Source organism: Mus caroli, chromosome 3, assembly GCF_900094665.2.
Source record: "Mus caroli chromosome 3, CAROLI_EIJ_v1.1, whole genome shotgun sequence".
NCBI lineage: Eukaryota > Metazoa > Chordata > Mammalia > Rodentia > Muridae > Mus > Mus caroli.
This window is the reverse complement of record NC_034572.1, coordinates 121072513-121096579: the sequence shown is the minus strand read 5'-3', so window position 1 is coordinate 121096579 and position 24067 is coordinate 121072513. Positions and strand designations below refer to the sequence as shown.

Sequence of the window (24067 nt, the reverse complement as noted above, 5' to 3'; positions counted from 1 at the left end):
TTCAGTTTTGCCTAAGGCAGATTCTTAGAACAAGGGCAAAAAGCAGCCCCATTCTTTGCCAGAGTTTCACAAGAACTGTCTCTAGCCCAGGTGCTAATACTGTTCGCCTCTGATGCTGCTTAAGCTGGGGCCTCCACAGCCCCCAGTGCACTCAACACTACTCAGTCAAGCTTCTGCCTAGATGGCCCGGCTCAACAGCATTCACTTTCCTAATCCACATCCCTCCAAAACGCAGTGTGGTTAGGCGGCCCTAGCAATCCCCACTCCATGGTTCCAACTTCTGTCTTAGTTACTTTTCTATTCCTGTGAAGAGACACCAGGACCAAGGCAATTTATACAAGAAAAAGTACATTAGGGGTTCACGTACCACAGAGAACTTAGATCTCATTTAAACGTGAGACAGAGCACTGTGACAGGCTCTTGAAAGGTCAAGGCCACTCCCCAGTGACACACCTCTTCTCACAAGGCTAATCCCAATCCTTCCAAACAGCTCTACCAACTGGGAACCAGATATTCTAGCCTATGAGCCTGTGGAGGCCACTACCACAAACTTAATTCGTTAAAAAAAAACAGTCACAGACCAGTTAGGCCAGTTACACAGTGATAGGGCCAGGTTACAAATCTGTATGAACTTTCCACAGGTCAGGAGGCGTCTCCTCTTGGGAGGCAGTGTTCTGGGTCTCAATGGGAGAGCCTAGTAGACCGTGTTGTAGGCAATGAGAAGATGTCCCGAGTTCTTGAGGCAGGAAAAAAAAATGTTTCAAAAAGGAAAAAACTGAGGCACTGAAGCATCATGGGTGAGGGGAAACCTTAGGATGTTAGGGGAGTGTTCAGTGTGATTCATCGACGATTTACAGGCCAAGGTTAAGAGCAAAAGAGAAAGGGTTTTATGTGAAATAGGATGCTCCTGACATTTTGTCAGAAGCTTAGGCCAAATAGTGATCAGATTTGCATTTCTGAACGTTGGCCTAGCTGTTCAATAGGGCCCAGCTCACACGAAGGCAAGCACAGATGCATACTACCCTCAGTGGGTGGGTGGGTGGAGTGGGGCTTAAGTTTACAATAGCCATAGAGAGTCAGAGCCAGTGTAGAGGGAGAATCTCAAGGGTTTCCTGTTGGATTTGGATATAAGGATTTTAAAAAGCAAGGGCTGAATCAGAAAATCCACCCCGTGTGTACGTTCCACATAGGCAGGACTCAACGCTGAAGCAGATCTTGACAGAAAGCCTTTGGGATCTCTCGTGGGATGTGGGAGAGTGGTCAGTCAGCCCTTAGAGGAACTGTCAGACCATACATTATCTGCCCCTCATCCAAATCACTCCAGTGAAGCATAGAACTGACGTCACCCCATTCAGATACAGAGCTGATGTCACCCCATTCAGATGCAGAGACGATCCGCTTCTGTCACCCGTCATTTGGCCTCCTTGGTTCAGTGGCATCTTACGAGCATCCCTGAGAATGACTCCAACTGCTTTGCTTTGTGCAAATAATAAATGTGTGGGTAAACCTATGGTTATTTGGCAGGCAGCCTGGCAGCTGCGGCTTTCTACCTGACGACAATAACATTTTGCTTCTGATTGACTTAATCAGAGCAGTGGTAAGAACAGATTCGGTGAAGGGAACATTTTGTTGGGAAACTTAAATATTGGGAGTATCAAAAGGTGTTTGTGTTATGTCTGCCACTCAAGGAAGAGGTGTGGCTCTAAGTTTTAGGAATCTTGGTAGATATATCCTTGTCTCGTTGCTGCCATTAAATACCCTAACAAAAGCAACTTGAGGGCAAAGGGGCTTATTCTGGTTCATGGTCAAGTGTGCAGTCCATAGCAAGAACCTCTTGATTACAAGAGGTTTGAGGTAGAAGGATACATTGTGCCCACAGACAGGAAGCAGAGAATCGAGTCAGCAAATCCTTAGCTAGCTTTCTCCTGTTTATGTAGTCCAAGACCCCATCCCCTCCAACAGTACCATCCACAGGTAGGGTGTGGATTCCCTCCCCTATCTAGATGATCCCTTGTGGGCGTGCCCCAAGGTCTATCTCCTTGGTGATTCTAGCTCCTGTCTAATTGACATTAACCATAACAGTGAGTGAGAGGTATTTTAAGTCATAGTAGATGACTTCCCCCAGGGAAATATAAGCAGAGAAGCCAGCCCAGCCTCTCTTGGTGTGTGTGTGTGTGGGGGGGGGGGTTAAAAGGCACCTTGAAATGCAGATAGAGTTTGAGAACGGGTCACTGGCATCAGGGGATGGGAGTCCTTAGAGAACAGCAAGACTGACCGATGATGTGTGTTAGGCAAATGAAGGGGGTGGTGAAGAAGAAAGAAGAGCGTAGATATTTATTTACAAAGTTTTCCTCTCAGAGAAGTGGGGTAGCTGGAGGGGGCTGAGGGGTGATGTGAGGGATCGTACAGAAGATTCTCCAGTTTACCTCTAAAATGACGTAAATTGAAATTGTACTTTTGTATTCCAGCCGAGGACAGACTTCACGTTTTCCTTTAGAAACAGGTACACCACTCATAGTTTATTAACAAACATCTAACAAGCTAGTCTAGTGAGGACTGGAGAGATGATGGCTCAATGGTTAAGACACTGGCTGCTTTTCCTGAGAACCCAGATTCAATTCCCAGCACCCACATGGCAGCTCACAACTGTCTGCAACCCCAGTTCTAAGGAATCCCACACTCTCACATAGACAAACAAGCAGGCAAAACCCATCAATGCACATAAAAAATATATTTTAAAAGGAAGCCTGTTTTCTTTTAGAAGATACATTGAATACAATATTTTGCTATCTTTGTTTACTTAGTATCTCCTATTAGTAATTTGATTGCAGAGAGAAAAAAAATGGAGTTCTGTGAAAGAACCAACTTCAGCAAAATGATACTTAACATCCTTAAAAAAAACTTTAAAGGAGAAATGAGATGCAATTTGAAAATTATTGTTATGAGCTCTTTGTTAAAAATGATACATTTCTTTGAAGACCCTTTCCCTGACTCCTAGACATAGTAACATCTAAGTCACCCAGTTCTGAGGATTCTACCAGCTTGCCTGGCTGATTAGAACTTAATGATGGGGGAAGTTAGAATGTTGCAGAGCTAAATTCTCTTGTGTTCTTTGTAGCCCCTTTGAAAGCCTCCGTTACCCACAGTTCTGCCTCACCTACCATTCTTAGGGCCATCAGAACCTTTGAAATATGTTCTTAGCGGATTAGTTTTGCCAGTCCAGAAGGTAAGACTATAGCCCCACCACCTACTAAGCCCCACTAATTTTTTTGTTCTTTGACTGATTAAAAAATAAAATCTCATGTACCCACATCTATGAAACATCTTTTTGGGCAATCCTGGGATATGGTTACTCAAATTTGGCTCAGGAATAAACTTCTCTCTTCTTCCCTTTTAGTTCCATGGGAGAGAGAACTGTTTTAACACAGAGAGCATTAAATAAGAGGCCCAGTTGCTTGGTGCTACTCCTTACATAATGGAGCCAGTGAAGAGGGACTGCACGCCACACCTCAGGCTGAGCTTCATTCAGAGGTCCCGCGTGGGAGGCACTGCCTTAATCCTTAGTTTCAAAAAAAAGGAAAATGAAACTAAAGCGTCAGGATCCATGGGAAATGAAGATAAACCCTGGCAGCATGATTCACAGCCCACATTGAACATCACGCTTCCTCTAGGAACTGGGTCAGCCTTGTTTGTGAGGGTTTGGGAAACCTGGGCTTTGTTTTGTTTCATTTACTTAACGGGGATTTAAAACTTGTTTTAAAATAGCCCAGTGATGTTTTTTAACACAGCTACCTTCTGTGGATAATTCCTGGGTAGAAACTGCCTGTAGAAACTTCAGTGCCTTTAGAATTGAGAATGTTGTAGGTCCAGAAACTAATTGCAATTTATCTTAGGCTATTTTTTTTAAGCTCATTACATAGTGATTGTTTGCTCCCCTCTATGTTAGAACCTAACATCCTGACTACAGGCAACACCTTTTGGAGTCTATTAACAGCACCCTAATTCCCCACTAACCAAAAGTCATCGAACCACAACTGAGGGTTACAGCCGAGGTTTTCCACAGTGCTGCAGTGACCCAGTTAATGTCCACACCAGTGCATTTGAAAACCATCTTGATTTATGACTTTTCTTGTTCTGTTTCTATAAAAACTTCATGAAACTGCTTCCAGGTCAATGCATGGAATTTAGGATAACTTAAATCCATGTTTCCAGGCTATGGTCACTCATACTTGGCTCCAGAATAAAACTGTTTTCCATCCCGTTTGAATTACGATTTCTGTGTGTGTGTGTGTGTGTGTGTGTGTGTGTGTGTGNGAGCTCTTGACTCTAGCTGCATATGTATCAAAAGATGGCCTAGTCGGCCATCACTGGAAAGAGAGGTCCACTGGACATGCAAACTTTTTATGCCCCCAGTACAGGGGAACGCCAGGGCCAAAAAAATGGGAATGGGTGGGTAGGGAAGTGGGGGAGAGGGTATGGGGGATTTTTGGGATAGCATTGGAAATGTAATTGAGGAAAATACGTAATAAAAAAATTAAAAAAAAAAGAAGATGCTTTAGAGAAGGATCTGATGGAGGTGTTTTTTGAGTTGAGGCTTCCTCCTCTTTGATGGCTCTATCTTGTGTCAAGTTGACATAAAAGCAGCCATTATGTCTGGAAAGATGGCTCAATGGTTAACATTTGCCACACAGTCATGAAGGTCAGATTTCAGATCCCAGCACTCATGGAACAAACAGTATATCCTGCAAACACTTGTAAGCCAAGTTCTGATAGTGGCAGAGGCAAAGAGATTACCAGAATTTTCTGGCTTCCAAGGCAGGTGAGAAGTCACGAGTCACAGGTACATGAAGAGAATATGCCTCAAAGAAATAAGCAAAACGCGAGAGAAGAAAAAATACCCAACACTCTCTTATGCTTTCTGCACTTGCCTTCAAATACACACATGTGTGTGTGTGTGTGTGTGTGTGTGTGTGAGAGAGAGAGAGAGAGAGAGAGAGAGAGAGAGAGAGAGAGAGAGAGAGCGCACTTCTGAGCCAAACTCATCATCAGAGCATCTGTGCCCTCCTACAAAAGATCATCCCAGCTAGACTTGTTGACTGAGGACTTCCTTCAGTGGAAGAAGGGCTGGGGAGGGTCTTGGGACCCTCACCCAAATGTCTACCCCTTCCTCCTAACCAGTTGTATGCAATGCCCTTAAGTGCCTTTGGCTTCAGGGAGAGTTAGACTACATAAGTAGAGAAGGACAGGGGACAAGGGGACCATCTACATGGTCATAGGGGAGTCTATAGAGGAGTCCATGGAAATAAAATCCATGCGAGGTTGAGCAGACCTTCCTCTTGGTGTGGCTCCTTCAGGGCTACACGTGCTCCTGCCTGTAACTTCTCACCCACTCTGTCCTATCTGGAAGCACGACAACCTCAGGGCCTCCCAGAGTGAACTCCAATGCTTTATGGTTGGACTTCAGGAGGAGGGGCAAATGTCTTCCTCAGGGAAGGAATTTGAGAGGCAGGCATCATAAAAAGACCTAAAGATGGCTTCTGTTGTCAAAGCTTACAACCACCTCACCTCAGAAGTTTCCTGTGTTGCTATGACTTCGTCTTTGGAGCCGTGACACATTGCTGATTCTGGCCGCAAGGCCAGAATACTCCAGTTCCTTGGTGGCTTTGCATCAAGAAGAAAATGAGACCAGCAACAGAGCTGACCCAGTTTTGCCATTTGCTTCCCCACAGCCCCTGATCTTAAACCCAGTACTTGACAGGTGAGTTGCAGGCAGAGAAATAGTTTCCTATCGACAGAATAGCAGAGCGATGAGTAACTGGATTCTGGAACAACTCAGACCAGCTAGAAACTCGCTGAATGCCAACCACGCTTTCCACAGCTGTCTCCTTAGTCACCACTTGCAATGGACGGTCCCAATCACAGTCCACCACCTATTACATTCCCAAGTAACAATCACAGAAGTAGACGAATACTAAGTAGGAGAACAATGGAACCATTAGATAACGTAGAGTTAGCAGCTACTCACACTATCAACAGCACCTCCTAACAGTATGGTTATGGCTAGTATGGTTAACAGGTAGATATTATCTACACATGTAAATTACATGTTTAAAGTACAGCTTGTGGGGAACACACCGCCTCCTATACCTACTGAAACAAATACTCATGTTAGAGCCTCTGCCTCTCAGTCAGGCATACTTAGAAGTTTTTAGAAAGTGATTATAGACATTATATGTGCAAGGAGATAACTGGCTCTCAAGAGTTGGCCTCTGACTTCCACCCCTCATGTGTAACTTTTCACAGACATAAATCTTTTTTAAAAGTGTTTGTAACTTTATGGCAGGACCTGGAGAGATGACTCACCAGTTAAGAGGCCTTTGACAACTGTTTTTGCAGAAGACCCAAGTTTGGTTCCAAGCACTCATATTTGGGAGCTTACAACTTCTTATAACTGTAGCACACACACACACACACACACACACACACACACACACACACACACAGAGGCACACTTACACACTTAATTTTTAAAAATAAAAAATGTAAAACTCATATATGCCAGATGAGTTCGCTTTCCACAGTGGATTGTATAGCCATGTCATGAAGCTACAGATCCAAAAAAAGAATGCCAGTGGATGTAGCAATGACTGTTACAACACGTAACGAGTTGACATGCCCACTCCCAGAGGCAGAGTCCCCTAAGACCTGTGTTGAGATTTTCATTTAGCTTCATAGTATGTGGCACTAAACACTATTTTTTCTTTTGTTCTCGTTTCCACTCTGCTATGGAGATTTATTTGTAATTGTTAGAGAATGCCCCGCCCCCTTTGATTGCCCCCCACCTATATGGTCACCCCACTTCTGGCAAGGGTTGGGAAGAGTTGTTTTATAATGTGACTGTGTTATCTTCAGAGAGTTGGTTGGAGGAGACTTGGGCATCTCATTCAAGCTTACTCTTTCCAAGACCTGAACCAGGAAGGTCAGGTTCTCTGAGTGATTAATACACAAGAATCTTGGGAGTTCCTGGTGGCCACGTGCAACCATGTGGGTGGAGAATGGGGCCACCACACATCTAGGAATGAGCCTGGGCGATGCAATCTCACTGTGAGCCTGCAGCGTTCCTTCCTATTGTTCTGTGCGACACTGAGTTTCCCGTTAATAATCCCCTCTGTGCTTGCATAGCTCAGAAGAGGTTTTGTTATTTGTAATCAGAATGCTCTCCTACGCCTCTTGCACTCCCAGGCAGCCTTTGCCCAAGATGGTTCACACTGCAAGCACTTCTAACAAGCTTGGTGATCTAGTTTGCAAATTTGCATCAGAAGAGAAGTTATGAGGCTCAAGGAGGGTAGTGTCGTGGAAGCCATTGGTTGACAGTGGCAAGAAATGACAGTGCATTGGTTGGCGGGTCCAATGAGAAGGACCCTCAGAGGTGTGTCATTGGAGGTCCCTCATTGGAGTGTCTGGTTCCCAGTTGGTAGACTAGGAAGGATTAGGAAATGTTGTCTTGTTGGAGGAGATACATCACTGAGGGGAGAGGCTTTGAGATTTCAAAAACCCAAGCCAGTCCAAGTCTCCCTCTCTCCCCTTTCAACCTTTGGATCAGGATGTGAACTCCCAGCTGCTGCTCCAGGGCCATGACTGCTTGCTTGCCATCCTACTATGATGGTCATGGATTCACCCTCTTAAACTGTGGGCAAGTTCTCCAATTAAGTGTTTCCTTTTATAAGTAGCCTTGATTCTGATTGTCTCTCCACAGTGACAGAATAACTAAGACAAAAACCTTACGTAAGAGGGAGTATGTTTGTTTTCTCTTTTCTACTGTAACAAATTGCTGTAATTTGCAACAAAGTTTTGTGGGTGGAAGTCAACGGCAGGAGTCACTGGGCTAAAGAGTCCTTGGGATTTCGATTCTTGCTAAGGTTTCCATGCCAGGTTTCCATGCCTTTTCCAGCACATAGACATCTGTGCACATTTTCTGTCTCCAAGATGTTGCTGCTTTGGTTCATGACCTCCTTCCTCCCAGTGCAAAGCCTATACTAGTCTGCCAAGTCCGTGTCACACTGCAACCTTCTGGTACTATTGTTTCCCCCTCCTCCTTTTAAGGATCCCATTATTACCTGAGTTGATCTCTTTCACTTGAGATCATCAAATGAGCAACCTTAATTCTATCTGCAGCATTCATTTGTCCTTGCTATGTCATGACATACCCACAGGTAGCACATGGACACCTGGACACCTGCTGGGCAGAAGGTACAGGCGGGACTTACCATTTCCTGGAAGAAGGGGAGATGCGAGGGAGGAGAGAGGGGAGAACCAGGCAATCATGTGAGGTCTTGTAAGGAGCTGTGGGCTGTGGCCACTCCTATACGTGGGTGGTCAGAGATGTTTAGCAGGGACTAGTTTCAACTGACCGACTAAAGTTAGAGCAGGTAGGAGGAACAGAGCTAAGAGTAATGATAAGGGCATGCTTTTCCAAGTGGGAGAGAGTAGTGCCCAGCAATTGTGCCAAGAAGGCAAGCACAAAAGGAACAACTGTGTGTGTGTGTGTGTGTGTGTGTGTGTGTGTGTGTGTGTGTCTTTTATCCATGGATTCAAGGGAAGCTGGGAGGGGGCTGGTAGTTCAGTCTGATTCCCAGAGCATAGGTAGGACAATGAAAAGCTACACACAACAGCTTACCACAGGAGTCAGCAGGAAAACGAGGCAAGAAATGAAATACTCACCTGGACACTTAGCACATAGATATAAAGGGGTGCCTATAGCAGCAATCCCTGCTGAGGCAGCAGCTGCTGTCTTATTTTATAGGCAAAGGGTGACTGACTGGTGATCTGCTGCAAGAGGCATACTGCAGATAACATTCACATGGTACTAGGCCAAAGAGTTTATTAGAAATAATTTCAAAGGGCTGTTGCAGAAATACAGTTACATTAAGCTAGGCACAGCATTCAGGGGGCCGGTGTATGAGGATCACGAGTTCCAAGCCAGCCTGAGCTTCAAAGCAAGCTATTGTTGGAAAAAAACAAAAACAAAAACAAAAATAAAATATGAATGTGGCTAACTTCCCCCACCTGACCTCCTCCCCCACCCAAAATCCTGTACCTGTTACAGCATGAAATTTCATTTACGGAGGAAGCTATACAGGGTGCCTTACTTCCTAGTAATGTTAGAATTTATCTTAACTTAATGGCTGTCATCCTCTTTTACATAATGTTCACTAACATTTCATCTTAATCTAGCCAAAATGAAATGAATGAGAATCTTTTAAATAAATACAACTTTATGTGAAACTAAAAGTTTAGAAATAATTAAGCATTTAATATAAATATTCACAGGTACTGACTTCTATAGGGCAGCCTAAGAATACGTGTTTTCCTTTAAGAATACGTGTTTTCCTTTAAGAATACGTGTTTTCCTTTAAGAAGTTCCAAAGAAGCAGCTAAGGAACTGGGCTCCGGCTTTATCATATGCAAAGAGGCTGTTAAAAGTTTTGATTTCTGCCATTTTTAAATCTGTAAGATACATAAAATTCACCTTCAATATCGTAAGAAAACCATCTTTATCTCAGTGTTCTTTAAATGTTAGTTGTAGGTCCTACATATAGGAAAGCGACACTACAGTTCCACAGAAAGAAAATCAAGGAGCTATTTCTCAAGTCTTTCCATAACGAAGCCACGGTGACTCAGTGACTCGGCACTCTAGAACTTATTCCAGGACTGTGGTTCTACAAGCGCTAGCATGCCACAGACACCAGCGAACCATCTGCCCGAGCTCTAAACTTGAAAAACAAAGGCTGCTACGAAATGATGTGACCGGGCCAAGAGATGGCTGCCACCAAGACAAAGCCTGGGGATAGCATCATGCAGAAAAGCAACAAGGGTGACCTCATTACCCAGAAGACGTGTCTGATGCACCAACCCTTACAGATGTACACTTAATTCTTTGTAGAGCCGAAACTCAAACAGTTGACTAAGTTGATGATTAACACAGTCTAGAGACTTCCGAATGCTATTACCAAAACGAAAGTCAGCATGAGGACAGCCCTGCTGCGCTACACTCACAAACTCGGAAGTAGGATGTCTCTTGACATCCGACCCATGTGTCCTCATCCTTTAATGTGTCTCCGGTTGGACCCTCTTCACAGTTCGTTTTCATCCATTTCTGAAGGAGAACTTCTGTGGGTGAAGTATGAAGAATACACCCCATCCTCTGGTATGGGACTCTGTGTTGGCCAGTTGTTTTCTTGCAAGAGAGGTCTTGAAGACATGATAAATTGAGTCTCAAAAGATTCCACCGACTCTCCGTCTTCCTTCTGCAACAGGAACTGATATTCTCCGAACCTGAGCATACACTTGTAAGGCAGGTCCATTTTATTGAGGTAGCCGAGCTCCTGGTTATCTACCATCAAACTGGTCTTCTTGCTCATGTTTTTAATTTCAAACGAGAGAACGGAGCTGTTGAACTGTTTAAACGGCTGTAAAACAAACTGAACTCGGGACACCTGTTTGTCCTGAAACGTATACTGGCACATGTTGGAATTCCGTCCAAATTTCACCACTTCAATGGAAGGAAACTTCTCTTTGCTGCAAAACCTTATTGATTTAAATATCCCACTTTGCTGGCCAGGATGGTAAATGGTCATCTGGAGACAAGTGACCGTCTCCTCTGTATCAGCGTCTTCAAAGGTGGACATGACGCTCCCTGGCCTGCAATGGTCAAAGCATCCAGTTAGTTCAGCCTGTACTGCCCTCTATAAGAGTGTGCTCAAAATGTGGTAGGGGATCCTATAGTAAGAACAATACTAGCCCTTTCCTCTTGCTTTGTTTCATTTCTCCTTTGCCCAGTCTTATAATGTGGGTGGTTATGAGATTGCTCACAGTACAGTGGTTTAGGGGAAGCAGAGGGAAGTCTCTCTCCTTTCTCATTTAAATAGTGATGTAAACAAAAAAAATATGATGGTTGTAATTAAAAAATAAAATCAGGTATGTCGTGGTGGGAAGTTAAGGCAGAAAGATCGTTAGTTCAAGCCCAGCCTGGACTACCTAGTGAGACTACTAAAGAACAAATTGGTTTGGGTTTTAATATCCTCAGAGGAGTTATGCACAAATAAAACCTACAGTCTATTAATTCTATTATAACACGATTAACTATAAATTGTGAACTCTTTTTAAAAGAAGAAACTTAAAGGTTATAAACAGAGGGCTGGGGAGATGCTGCAGCTGTTAAGAGGTTGCTCTTCCAGAGGAAGAGCCTGCTGAGATTCCTAGCACCTACATGGTGGCTCACAACCTTCTGTAATTCCATTTCCGGGGAATGTGATGCTCTCTTCTGGCCTCCTTGGGTATTGCATACACATGGTGCACAGACATACACACAAGCAAAACATCCATATGCACAAAAAATAAAAATATAAAGTAAAAAATTTTTTAAATGATAAAATTAAAAATAATTGCAACCCTATCACCTTATATCATTAAATTAAATCCATTTATATCAAATTAAGTCTTGAATTTCTAGTAGTTTTGCTTTGACATTACGTTTTTAACAGCTTCCGAGAGGCCACTCACTACCATAGCCTTTGCTGGTACCAGAACCCACCTAGACTTCACTATACACCGGAGCACTATAGTACAAGTGGGAAGGGATGCTATTTACAGGATTACAACAGAAAAGAAAATTTCATTTCTTAAAATTTCCTGAAGCTATCTTGATACAGAACTACCATTTTAAAGAAAAACTAACAGTTTTAAAACCACATGCACATATCACTTAAAAGTTCAAAAAACATTTAGAAACAAATCTCTCAATTCCAATCTTTTATCTTTCTGCTCTAGAATGAACCACTCACTATAAAGCTGCCTTTAACTTTATAAACATGTTCTCCACACAAGCATAATTACGTGAATATGCACACATGTACGTGTACACACACACACACACACACACACAGAGACACACACACACACTTCTCTACAGAGAGTAATTTCTCTCATACAAATAGAAATACATTATATTCCACTCTGGACCTTGATTGCTCCAAGACTATCCGTGGTTGTTTGTTTGTTTGTTTGTTTGTTGCCATAGCCATATACCACCTTCCACCGAGTGTGGTGAAGGCAGCACTCATTAGCTGCTGACTGTCCACTGCGACCTCTGAATGACCCTCACTTGTTTGTGTAGTTGGATTCTATCTGCTTATGTTGATTTAGGGCTTGGAAAGCAAAAATCTTCAATAACTATTTTGAAATGGCATTTTAAGTTTACGTGCATTGGTGTTTTACCTGAATATCAGGGGATCAGATTCCCTGTAAATGGAATTACAGACAGATGTGAGCTGCCATGTGGGTGCTGGGAATTGAACCCAGGTCCTCTGAAAAAAGCCACCAGTGGTCTTAACCACTGAGTCATATCTCCAGCCCCCATCAATGAGGTTTTATAATTAAGTGAAATTTATATTGGTACTGGGTTTTTTTGTTTGTTTATAACAAAGCAAAAATAGGTTAATATTAAAGTCCCATCTATCTTAGACACTGATATCAAAACTATCATGGTTTGAAAACAAAAGCCGCAACTGTTTTCCCGATCCTTCTACATCCCAGCCTTGTACTCTATTGTTTTTCTTGACAGGGTCTGTGGTGATTTGAATGGGAATGGTCCCATAGACTCCGATGTTTCAATATTTGGTCTCCAGTTGGTGGAATTGAATAGAACTGGTTAGAGGGCGTGGCCTTGTTAGAAGAGGTCTAGAGATGGAGGGTTTTGAGGTTTCAAAAGCTTACTCTGTTCCCAGTTAATCCTCACCGCTTGGCGGCTGTGCTTCAGTGTGAGGTGCCACGACAAGCACCCTCACCTGCTGCCATGGTCCTCACGATGAAGGCATGGACTCTATCCCTCTGATAGTGCAATCCCCGGATAAACTCTGTCTAGTATATGGAAGCCTAGGTCATGGAGTCACATCCCAGCAATAGAAATGAACTAAGACCGAGTCTCAGTATCTAGGCCACTTCGTTCTTCCCCCTCATACCCAGGGCTGTCTGCTTTTCAGACATATTTTTCTCTCTTTTACAAAGTTGTGCTGCTAAAACCAAGCTGCATGTATTTATCCCATAAATGACAGTCAAGCAAAATGTCTTTCGTTAACTTAGACATTAATCTTTAAATTTTTTTTTTTCGAGACAGGGTTTCTCTGTATAGCCCTGGCTGTCCCCTAACTCACTTTGTAGACCAGGCTGGCCTCAACATGAACTCAGAAATCCGCCTGCCTCTGCCTCCAGAGTGCTAGGATTAAAGGCGTGCGCCACCACTCCCGGCTAATCTTTAATTTTAATTTTATATCCCTATCTCTTGGACTTTATTGCAGCACACTGAACAAGGTAAGAGATCCTCCAGTGTAAGTTAGAAATAAATAAATAAAAGCCAGCAAAAGGAACCCTCACAGTCTTGGGCCAAACATGGCAAAAACAATGGAAACAAAAGCCAGCAAGAACTAACTACCATGCAGTGGGTGGAACTGACTAAACCAGTTTATGCTGTCACTTGAATACACTTTCATTATGATAATCAAGTCTCATGATTCAAGAAGCCAACAGCATGAATGAGAGTAATTACGCTAAGTTATGCAATGATACAACTAGCAACTTATTAAAAATTATTTGTTGTTTTGAATCTTGGGAGACATCCACTTTCCATCTATATTCCCAGTTTGTTTAAAAGATGTATACGGGCGTGGTAGCACACGCTTTAGTCCCAGCACTCAAGAGGAAGAGGCAGACGGATTTCTGAGTTCGAGGCCAGCCTGGTCTACAAAGAGAGTTCCAGGACAACTAGGGCTATACAGAGAAACCCTGTCTCAAAAGACCAAAAAAAAAAAAAAAAAAAAAAAAAAAAAAGATGTATACAATAAAACTGAAAGTAAGAATGTCAGGATAAAATGAGGAACTTGGAAGATGGCTTGGTTGGTAAAGCATTTGCCTTGCCAGTTGGAAGACTGTGCCTAGATCCCTGCCGAGTTGCGCTCCCAGCCCCCAGCAGATGCTTTCCTGTGTGTGAGACCCTGGGTTCACTCTTGCTCAAAGGTCTTTCTCTGGGGCAGAGAGAAGGATTAGAGGGTAATGGTGCGTTTGCACAAGGCTGGCAATCGGAGTTAGTCTCTGGAGCCTACATAAAAACTGAGAAAGCTAGCGGGGCATGGTGGCGCATGCCTTTAATCCCAGCACTCAGGAGGCAGAGGCAGGCGGATTTCTGAATTCAAGGCCAGCCTGGTCTACAAAGTGAGTTCCAGGACAGCCAGGGCTACACAGAGAAACCCTGTCTCGGAAAAAAAAAAAAAAAAAAAAAAAAAAAAAAAAAAAAAAAAGAACCACTATTCCAGTCTGAGTGTCCGAGTGTCCGAGGTGAGTCCCTGTGATTCTTGAGTCTATGTTATGTGTTACTCCACTCTAGGCTGAGAAACTCATTCACCTCCCAGGAGGATGAAATGGCCACAAACTCTGACAGAAGAGTTTCTGCTTATGGTGCCTTTCCTGTATCAAGCACGGTGCTGGGTTCTTTGCTTGTGCCATCTCAGCTTATCTTCAGAATAGCTCCATGAACGACCGACCCCTTTATAGGTGAGAGAGATGGAGCTAGGTAGAATGTAAAGAGTGGGTTCCGCTCCAAAACAAGGTGCCAAGGCCAGGGTCCAGACCCCAAGGCACTGTCTCTTAGCACTCCACGAACTGCCTCCCTTCCAGGGTTCACAGTTATACTTTGCAAACTATAGAAGAGAAGAGGGGCTCAGACGCATGTGCTGCAGCCAGCGAGCTGTGAACCTGGACCCCACAGCACTGTTAAGGAGGGAAGTGTGGCTGCCTGCACAGCCTCCTAAGAGGATGTGAACCAAAGCATTGGCTACTCCTGCATAGGAGCCCAGGCCTACCATTCGCTGGCAACTCTGCTGGTTGGTTGGAGAGTGGAGACGGCAGATAACTAATCTCTTAACTTCCAGAGCCCCAGGACCTTCTACAACTTAGTAGCTTGAACCCTTGGCACTTCAGTATTCAGTAGAACACAGAAACGAATAATTAACATAACAAATTTAAGACTAGGAGTTATTTTTTGTTTGTTTGTTTGGTTGGTTGGTTGGTTTTTAAGCCACTGGTGTGTAGAGGCTCAACGGAAGTTTTTTTTTGTTTTGTTTTGTTTTTTAATTCTGCTAGTTTTAAATACCAAATACACAGAAGGCCAACAGACTGCAGTAGTGACAATGTTTGTCTTAGGAAGGGGAACCAAGGGCCAGGGGAAGAGAGATTTCTCAGGGCACACCGTGCATCTTTGGAATTTGACACCAGGTACAGGAAGATCTGTTCAAATATCTAACAATTTTTTTTTCTTTACAAAACCCATAAACCATCATATTTTTGTGGAATAAAATAGAATTAGCGATAGTAAAGTATCATTTGGCAATGCGTGTGTTACACAGTATATTACTCTGCTATCTGACATCACAAAGTTGTCAAACATGAACATCTGAGGAACAGTAGTAATCTGTTAACAAAGAAACTATTATAGAACAAGGAAAGAAAGGAAATGAAAAGCAACAGACAGGAGCCAAAGGCCTGGCTCTTCAACCCTCCTACACACACACACACACACACACACACACACACACACACACACACACACACTTCCTCCACCCCCCACCCCCTTTTCTACAGGCTTAACCCTTTGCGTGCTGAATACCAAGATGCACACACTCACCTGAGAGCCTTCCAGTGGCCACAGCTAGATCAGGACTCCTGAGCCTTGTCTCCTCTCCTGGGAGAAAAAAAAGAGGGGTCTGTGTCGGTGTGTTAGGTACACCGCAGCACTGACACCCCAGCTGCACACCCGGGACAAGCTGCTCCTAACTGACCCCTGTGTCCTGCGAAACTAGTGAAGGACTACCGGGCTTTGTTTTTGCACAAGGCTGATTGGCTGCAAATACCACAGATGAGAAGCTGTGCAGTGATGTTTTTACTAAAATGAGCCAGGTGTCCAAACGGTTTAAAGGGAAGTTTGCACGGCTCCCCTGGGTAGGGGTCACGCATGCCATCAAGGTTTCTCACGTTTTTTAGAATTTGCTGTAAATGGAGGTTCCTCTGAGTCGATATGCTAGTGACCCTCTGTTCCTGCTCTTAGTCTCTAAGAGATGGTGATTACAAGAAGGGAGATTTTATTTTTGCAAAAAGCTTCTCTTCTTGACAAACACCCAACACCGAGCTGGCAGAAGGGGAAGAGAAACTTGGAAGAAACAAAAGATAATTTTACTCTCTTGCCCAACTCCCTCAGTTGCCATGGCCCCACGAGGTGTCTTAGAAGACATCTGTCCGCGAATTTTACACCAAAGCAGACCTGCTCTGCCGACTCAGCAGCCTTTCTGGTTCCCAATCTTTCAGAAAGAGTGGGGGCAACCAAGTACGGAGAGGAGAGCGTCAGGCAAGCTCAGCGCTTTCCAGCATTGGCGATTCTCGCTCTGCCCACCCTCCACTTCTTATCCCCACCCCTGCCCCACTCCCCTCCCTGGCCCCGGACCCCCCACGGAGCCTCTCCCAGCAACCGGATGCGAATCCTCCCGGAAAATTGGAAAATCCCGGATCGCAACGACGCCGGGCTTTCCTGTGACCCGGCTGCGGCCGGGAGGTGGGTCTGGAAGAGGCTTGTGCACCCGGTACTGGGATATTTCCGAAGTTCAATAACAGCATGTGACGGCGGGGGACCGGGGTGTCGGCTAGTGAGCCAGAATGCACAAGCGGCATCCTTCTAGTTTCCGATTGGATGAAAAGTTTGCAAGAATAGGAGAGAAAAGACACACACACACCGCTCCCCTCCCCCAGTATTGTTCGGTTCCTCCCTTATTTTATAAAGATCACGTATTTCATAAACTTAAGATCGCGCTGGCTATATATTTTTTTCAACCTTTCCTTAGTATATAGTGACTGCCTGTAAACCATGCCATGGAGAGAGCGAGAGCGAGAGCGAGAGAGGGAGAGAGCGAGGGAGGGAGAGAGAGAGAGAGAGAGAGAGAGAGAGAGAGAGAGAGAGAGAGAGCGAGAGAGCGAGAGAGCGAGAGAGAGAGAGAGAGAGAGAGAGAGAGAGAGAGAGAGAGAGAGAAGCAGGCAAGCGACAGTCCCCACTCTCAAGCTAAACAGGTGACCAATAGGTACCTGGGGACTTGGAGGTCCTTAAGCCTTGCGGAGCCTTCTGGTAGAAGCCTGGGGGAGGGAGGGGGTGGTGGGGGACCGTCGCTGCCAGCGCCGCGGGAGCTCGCGGAACCCGCGGGTCGCTGGTCCTCCCACGCCACCGAGCCTCCCACGGGCGCGCCAAGAGCGGCCTCGCGCGAGTGACCTCGGCAAAGCCCTTGCCGGGAGGAAAGCCCGGCAGAGCCAGGCAAGAGGCTGCCGCCGCCGTCCAGCCCTTTTCCACAGGAAGCCCTGCCCCCTGTCGCCTCTCTGAGGTCTCCTGACTGACCGGGTTTGAGTCGCCGGGCACCCGGGGCGACCGCACCTTCTCCAACAAAAGGCAGCTCTAGATGGCAATGTGATCCGGGAGCTGGGCTTTGAGAAGGAGGGAACTGGGTCGGTTCCAGATTAATAGCTGCTGTGGGGTGGTGGACCAGCAGGCAGTTGGAGGACTCGTTGGGGACCCTAAGGATGCGCTCTTGCTCTCAGGCCTTGGGAGGCAGTGGCTACTCTCTGCTTAACCCGAGGCGTGGGGAGCGGATGAGAGTCCAGCCGTAGCCAGACAGGATTGGAACCTGCCACCCTGCACACAAGTCGTCCAGAAGCCTCCTCACCTGTCACTTCCGGCTAACTATCCTTTCTTCGCCCAACACCTAGTGCTGAGAGTGGTGACAGGGGCAACGGCCTCGTGGGGGTCCTTCAGAGGACCGACTGGATACCCGGACACTAATTTCCGAATTTCGAGGAGGTTGGGATGGAAATACAGAAGGCAGCTGTGGAGAGAGGTAGGAGAGGGATTCTGTTTAGGGAGAAGAGCGATGGTGAGCAGAGCGAAGAGAACCAGAGTGACTGTAGAAGTTGCCAAGGATGTTCTAGTTGTCCGTCCCGTCGTCCCCTCTGCTTGGGAACCTGCATAGCAATTCCCACAGTCTTTTCATGGAAACTGTTTATTTGTCTGGACTCTGTCCTTAATGTCAGGGGAGGTAGGTCTTTTTCTGGGACAATAAAATGATGTGGCTTCTGCACTGTTGCCAGTCTACTGGAGGGCTTTTTTTTTTTCCCCCAATTCTGCTGGGAAGCCTCAGCTGGGAAAGGACTTAAGTGCATTTAAGTGAGGCAGATTCCAGTAAGGGATGTAATTTCGTTGGTTAATGATCAACGTTTATTATTCCTTCTTGGAAGAAGAGACAGCCACAGAATCTTCTTTCGATTGAGTTGTATCAAAGCAGGTGCAAGATAAGACATTGCCAAGTGATTGTGCCAAATAAACCCAGGCAATAAAGTAACGTAAAAATCGGAGTTTCTGCTCTCGGATATCTTTCTTGTTAACGGTTTTCTTTTTAGACAAAGTTTTGTCATGTAGCTCAGGCTAGCTTCCAAGTCAAGACCCTTCTGCCTCCTGTGAATCCTAGCGTCATGATTGTGCTCCATCTGAACTCTTTAATCTTCAAAGTTGAGTTGAAGAACATGTGAAAAAAAATGTGAAGAGTAAGGGAATAATAAAGCGGTGGATATGGTCAAAGTGCATTAATACAAGTAGAGAAATAACATAGAAACCTTTACTTTATACTATTAATATCTAAGTAGGGGCTATTAACAACACTGACAGAAGATACAGGTTAAAATTCAGGATGCTAGAGGGCATGCTCTTTATTTTCCAGAACTGTCAGGCATGATTGATCCCAAAAGAGACTCTAAGTAAGCATGCAGGTCCACATTAGAATCTAATCTCGGTCACAATTGCTTGACCCTGACAACTAGTTAAAAAATAATGGATCTTAAAACCGAAGATGAGCGTGTGGTCAGCAAGAATCAGGCAGGAGTGTGCACCTGAGAGAGAGTTCTTCTGCTTCCAGGCCTGAGGGATACTTGGCTGGCGCTGCAGTTACTGGCCTTGGCTTATCTCAGTTCAGATAGCTACAGTATCGATCTAGTAATCTCCGCTAGCTACACTTCTGGACAAAGACAGAAGGCCCAGAGTAAGTAGTCTGAAGCCTCGACTTGGGCAAAAGCCAAACAGAAATGGGCCCTCTTGTTTCTGTAGCTTCAGTTTGTGGAGGCTTCTGAAGCCCCCAGAAGACATGCAGGAAATAAATGGTCTTAAGCCTCTCATTCCTAAATTGGGCTGTCTTTTCTAATTATACCTTATTGTTGTCCATTCCTATGAGACCAGTGAAAGCAGGTTTTTTGTTTTTGTTTTTTTGTTTTTTGTTTTTCTATGAAAATACCTTTTATTCTCCGGTTCAGTTGTCATCTGGAGGCTTACTGCCTCAGTCTGTAACTTAGGCCTTGTTCTGAATGCTTCTAGCCTCTCTACAATCTTATCTAGGTCTAGAGTGTGTGAAAGCAGTTTTTAAATGAGATTATTTCACAAAGCTGCTGCTTCTTCTTCTTCTTCTTCTTCTTCTTCTTCTTCTTCTTCTTCTTCTTCTTCTTCTTCTTCTTCTTCTTCTTCTTCTTCTTCTTCTTCAAAGCCAAATCTTAGGCAGCCCCATTAGTTAGCTTTGAGAACTGCAGGACCCAGCATGTGCTGCTCTGACAAATAAGCTGAAAAAGGGAAGCAGAAAGAACATGATTAAAACATCCTGCATCAGAGAAACAAAACAAAACAACAACAACAAAACCACCCTTCATCAAAGTGTCAAGAATATATTTTTTTAATCTGCTAAGAACATGACTGTTAGAATTCATATTGGGTTTCTTCTTTTTCTTCCTCCACCTTCTCCTTTTCCTCCTTCTTTCTCCCCTCCCCCTTCTTCATCTCCTATAGTTCCCTTAAAGGAAAAAACAGAACAGAAAACCCCTCTCCCTTTATAGCCCAGCTTGGTCTCAAATTCATGTTCTTCCTGCCACAGACTACCCAGTGCTACTGTGCCCAGTTCTGTGGTTTCCTTTTTTGAAAAGGGACCAAGAGTTCATCTTTTTTTTTTTTTTTTTTCGTTTTGGTTGTCAGCCATTTCTCCAGCCCACAAATCCATCTTTCCGTCAAGATGACCTCCAGGAATGAGACTTTTTGCACTAGGAGCTGCTCATGGCTGCCAGTGTCTCCTTTCTAGTGGCTTTACTGAAGACCTCAACTGGCTTTTACCCTTAGCCTCCCTTGACTGAGCCAAAGGCTCTGGGTGGTGTGGGTTCATAGGAAGTACCCGGAAACTGAGCTGAGCTCTTTATGGCAGTGGATACTCCATGAGCTAAGCCTGAATTGTTTACTAAGTCAAAACCAGCAGCATCATATATGTTCTCCATACAAAAAGAAGGATTTCCCCATCATAATGTTGAGTGACTTAGTATTTAATGTGAAAATAATATCAAATGCCCATAACTAAGTACATTTCTATTAATCCTTCAACAATTTGAAATACACAAATTCTACTCCTGTTTTTAAAATATGTAAAAGTTTGTCAAATCTCTCCTATTGCATTGATATTGTCACTGGATCTGCACCCCACCCCCATCATGGTGTCCAATCCCCAGGGTATGGTATGGGCTGCACATAATTTCTCATTACCACACTTAGTTATGTGGCAGCTTCAGCCAGGTGGTTCTGATTTTGGTGTCAAGAACATAAGAAAGGGGTTGTAGAATCTCCCTCTGCAGCTAAGGAAAGCCACTGAGGCCAGCTGTGTGTTGGGGTGTCCTGAATAGAAGCCCAGAGAGGTCGTTGTGAAAAGCCATGAAGGTGAAGCCTGGATTTGTGTTCAAAAACCCAAGGGTGTTGTAGATGCCAGAATTGTGAGAAACCTGCTGAGAAGAGCTGCAAACTCAGTGTGGGGCCAGCCTGAAAGAGAGAGGGGGGGCAGGGAGGATGTGGGTGAAAGAGCACTTGGATATCAGACACTGAGATGCAGAGTTTGGCGTTTACCCTGCTAGTTTTCAGTCTTGCTTTGGTCCAGTCTTTCCTCACTACGCTCTTTGTCCATGCTTTTTGGATGGTGACATGTATCATGTGCCATTGTATGTTAGAAGTCTGTGGTCTGCTTTTTTATTTTGATTTCACAGGTAGTTTACGGTTTTTCTCCTTGTGTCTCCCATGAGACTTTGAAACCGTCTTAAAGCTGTTACACACTATGAGGACTTTTGAAGTTGAACTGAAAACAGTTTTGCGTTATAATATGGCCCCAGGCCTATGGGGGCCAGGGGGCAGAATGTGGTGGTTTGAATAAGAACGGCTCCCATAGCTCATGTATTTGAGTGCTTGGTCATCAGAGAGTGGCACTACTTGAGAAGGATTAGAAGGTGTGGCCCTGGAGTAGATGTGGCCTTGTTGAAGCAGGTATGTCACTGTGGGTGTTGAAGGAAGTATGTCACTGTGGGTGTGCTTTGGGATCTCAGAAGCCCAAGTCGGTCTCTCTCTTCCTGCTGCCTCTAAATCTAGATGGAGAATTTTCAACTACTTCTCCAGGAACATGTCTGCCTGTGCGTCACCAGGCTCCTTACCATGTTAATGGACTAGACCTTGGAAACTATAAACTTGGAAACTAGCCCCAGTTAAATGCTTTCTTTTATGAGAATTGCTGTGGTCAGAGTGTGTCGTCACAGCAACAGAGCACTGGCTAAGAGTTATTTGAAGCTCAGGCCACGTTTTCATGGAAATATTTCTTCTTTTTTTCTTTCTTATTTTGACAGCATCTCTACATTTTCTACGTAATCCTACATTCACTATGTAGACCAGGTTGGCCTCAAACTCCCAGAGATCAGCCTGCCTCTGACCCCCGAGTGCTGGGATTCAAGGCATGCTTAACCATGCTCAGCTATGAAAGGAATCTCAAATAGCTTTCAGGTATTTTCTCCACTCCACAATTTTCCCTATTTCCCTTAAGTAACAGAGGACGATTGGTTCTAGTAATACCACATAGGAAAGACGAGGAGGGGTTGCTTGGCCCTCGCTGGCCTTGAAATATCTGGTACCTGCTTTCTCTTCAAGGAAGCACCACCCCACACAGTCATCTGACTTCCTTGTCCACACAGTACCTCAGATTGAGTGTAATTCGGTTCAGGAGTGCCTTGCTCCTAGCCGGGGATTCTGCCTTTTGACAGTGTGCAGAGCACCCTAGTAATTCATCTGGCTCTTTTTTTACCCCATTAATCTCATCTCCTTTTTCCACGAAGACAGAAAAACCAGTGACCAGAATAAGATGTCACCATTGTAACTGGGCTTCTAATTATTCATTTTTGATTCACCCAAAGGCAATCAAACCTGCTAGGCTGGACCGAACCAGCTGAATTCTTAAAAGGTGCCAGACATGAGCTTCTGCCAGCCAGGGTGCTCTCCTGTCCTTGTCTGTTTTCCTCTCTATCATCCTCTACTGACCCCTCCTACTCATTGCCACTGTGACCCAAACTATCCCTACTTGCCCCACCTACAGGCAAGCCTAGGGTCAGGGCATGACCTTAACGGAATCTTTGTCACCTTGTTGAAGTCTTTAACCAATCTGCCTTTGAAGAGGAACTAAATATAATGTGGCTGGTTTTGTTTTATTTGAGGTACATGATTTTGTTGTTGCTGTTGTTTTTCTTCTGCCATTTTGGACATTCTTTCCCAAATTCTTTGTAGATCAGATTCCTCCTTCTTTTCATAAATTCTGTTTTAGGTCGAGTTCAGTAGTAATGGCTTGTTAGACATGTGCCAAGTGCTGGATTTGATTCCCAGCACGAAGAGGTGAAGGAAAAGAACAAGGAGTAGGAGAAGGAGAGGAGGAGGAGGAGGAGGGAAAAGAGGAAGGAGAAGAGGAGGGGAGGAGGGAGAGGAGGGAGAGAAGGAGGGGAGGAAGGGAGGAGGGAGAAGAGGAGAATGAAAAAGATCAAAATCATCTAAGTCCGAGTATTCTATTTATATTACTAAGTGTCTTCTTCTGTCCACTCCTACCCTCTGCTCGTCTCTACCTATAGTTTGCTTTTTTCCCCCAATTACCTTTACATCATTTATTCCCAGTTTTCATATCTCTCATCCAGGCCTGTTTATTTCCTCTCTTATCAAGACTAAGCTCCGCCATCAGTTATGTCTAGACTACCAGAATAGCTTGGAAATTCCGTTTCTAATCCTACCATAATCCACAATCCGAACTTCCTACTGTAATTTTTCTTTCTTAAATGTATGACTTTATTGTCATATACCTGACGGTTTTCCAAGACCTGCCATTGTGCGGTGGGCAGAAGTGCGTGCTGGTGATGAAGCACAAAGCACCCACTGCCTGTGCAGACTCCTGCCCACATACCCAGCTAACTCTTGGTCCCTTCCTCCTCCACCCACCTGCCACCATGGGGCTTTGAGGTCATGACTTGTGTGCACTACCAGCACCCACAGTGCCAAGGCAGCACTTGGCACAAACCAGACACTTCAAATCATGTTTACACAAACAAATAAGTGATAGGCGTTGGCTTCAGCATTTTATATTCAAAACAATAAAACCTAGATAATCAGAATCAATACAGTAGGGCAGGCCGTTTTTCTAAGTGTACCACTTGAGTGTATGCCTCAGACATTTACAGTAAGTGAAGTTTTTGTTTATAAATTTCTACATGGGACTGTTATCTTGGGAAACTTTCTGGAACTCAATGTTGTGATTAAAAATGAAACATCACATCTCATGTTTCTATGGCTCTAGGAATTTTTGCCAGGAATGCTTATCACAGACATACGTGGCTATTGTCCAGACTCTATGAAGATGACTCACATACTGCTTTCTTCTCAATGTCTTTTCATATTTCTATGTATCCATAGCCTTCTTTTTGTGTGTGTGTGTGTGTATACTTTACTTATATTTATTTTTTTTTTAAATTTTTAATATTTTTATTACATATTTTCCTCAATTACATTTCCAATGCTATCCCAAAAGTCCCCCATAGCGCCCCCCACTTCCTTACCCACCCATTC

The 24067-nt window shown here is 44.4% G+C and overlaps 1 protein-coding gene across 6 annotated transcripts; it reads right to left on the bottom strand.

Annotated features, from left to right (window-relative positions):
- Nucleotides 1–8864: 8864 nt before the first annotated feature.
- Tifa (TRAF interacting protein with forkhead associated domain) lies at nucleotides 8865–18098 on the bottom strand. Of its 6 annotated transcripts, none has more exons than XM_021158095.2 (3): nucleotides 17808–18098; nucleotides 15734–15790; nucleotides 8865–10701 (listed from the first exon to the last, which is right to left on the bottom strand). In XM_021158095.2, the coding sequence occupies exon 3, from the start codon at nucleotides 10686–10688 to the stop codon at nucleotides 10134–10136; it is 555 nt and encodes a 184-aa protein (XP_021013754.1). In that variant the 5' UTR covers nucleotides 10689–10701; nucleotides 15734–15790; nucleotides 17808–18098; the 3' UTR covers nucleotides 8865–10133. The 6 variants fall into 6 exon arrangements, with proteins under 6 accessions (XP_021013754.1, XP_021013756.1, XP_021013751.1 ...); XM_021158097.2 differs by lacking the exon at nucleotides 17808–18098 and adding an exon at nucleotides 17483–17521; XM_021158092.1 differs by lacking the exon at nucleotides 17808–18098 and adding an exon at nucleotides 17179–17479.
- Nucleotides 18099–24067: the final 5969 nt, after the last annotated feature.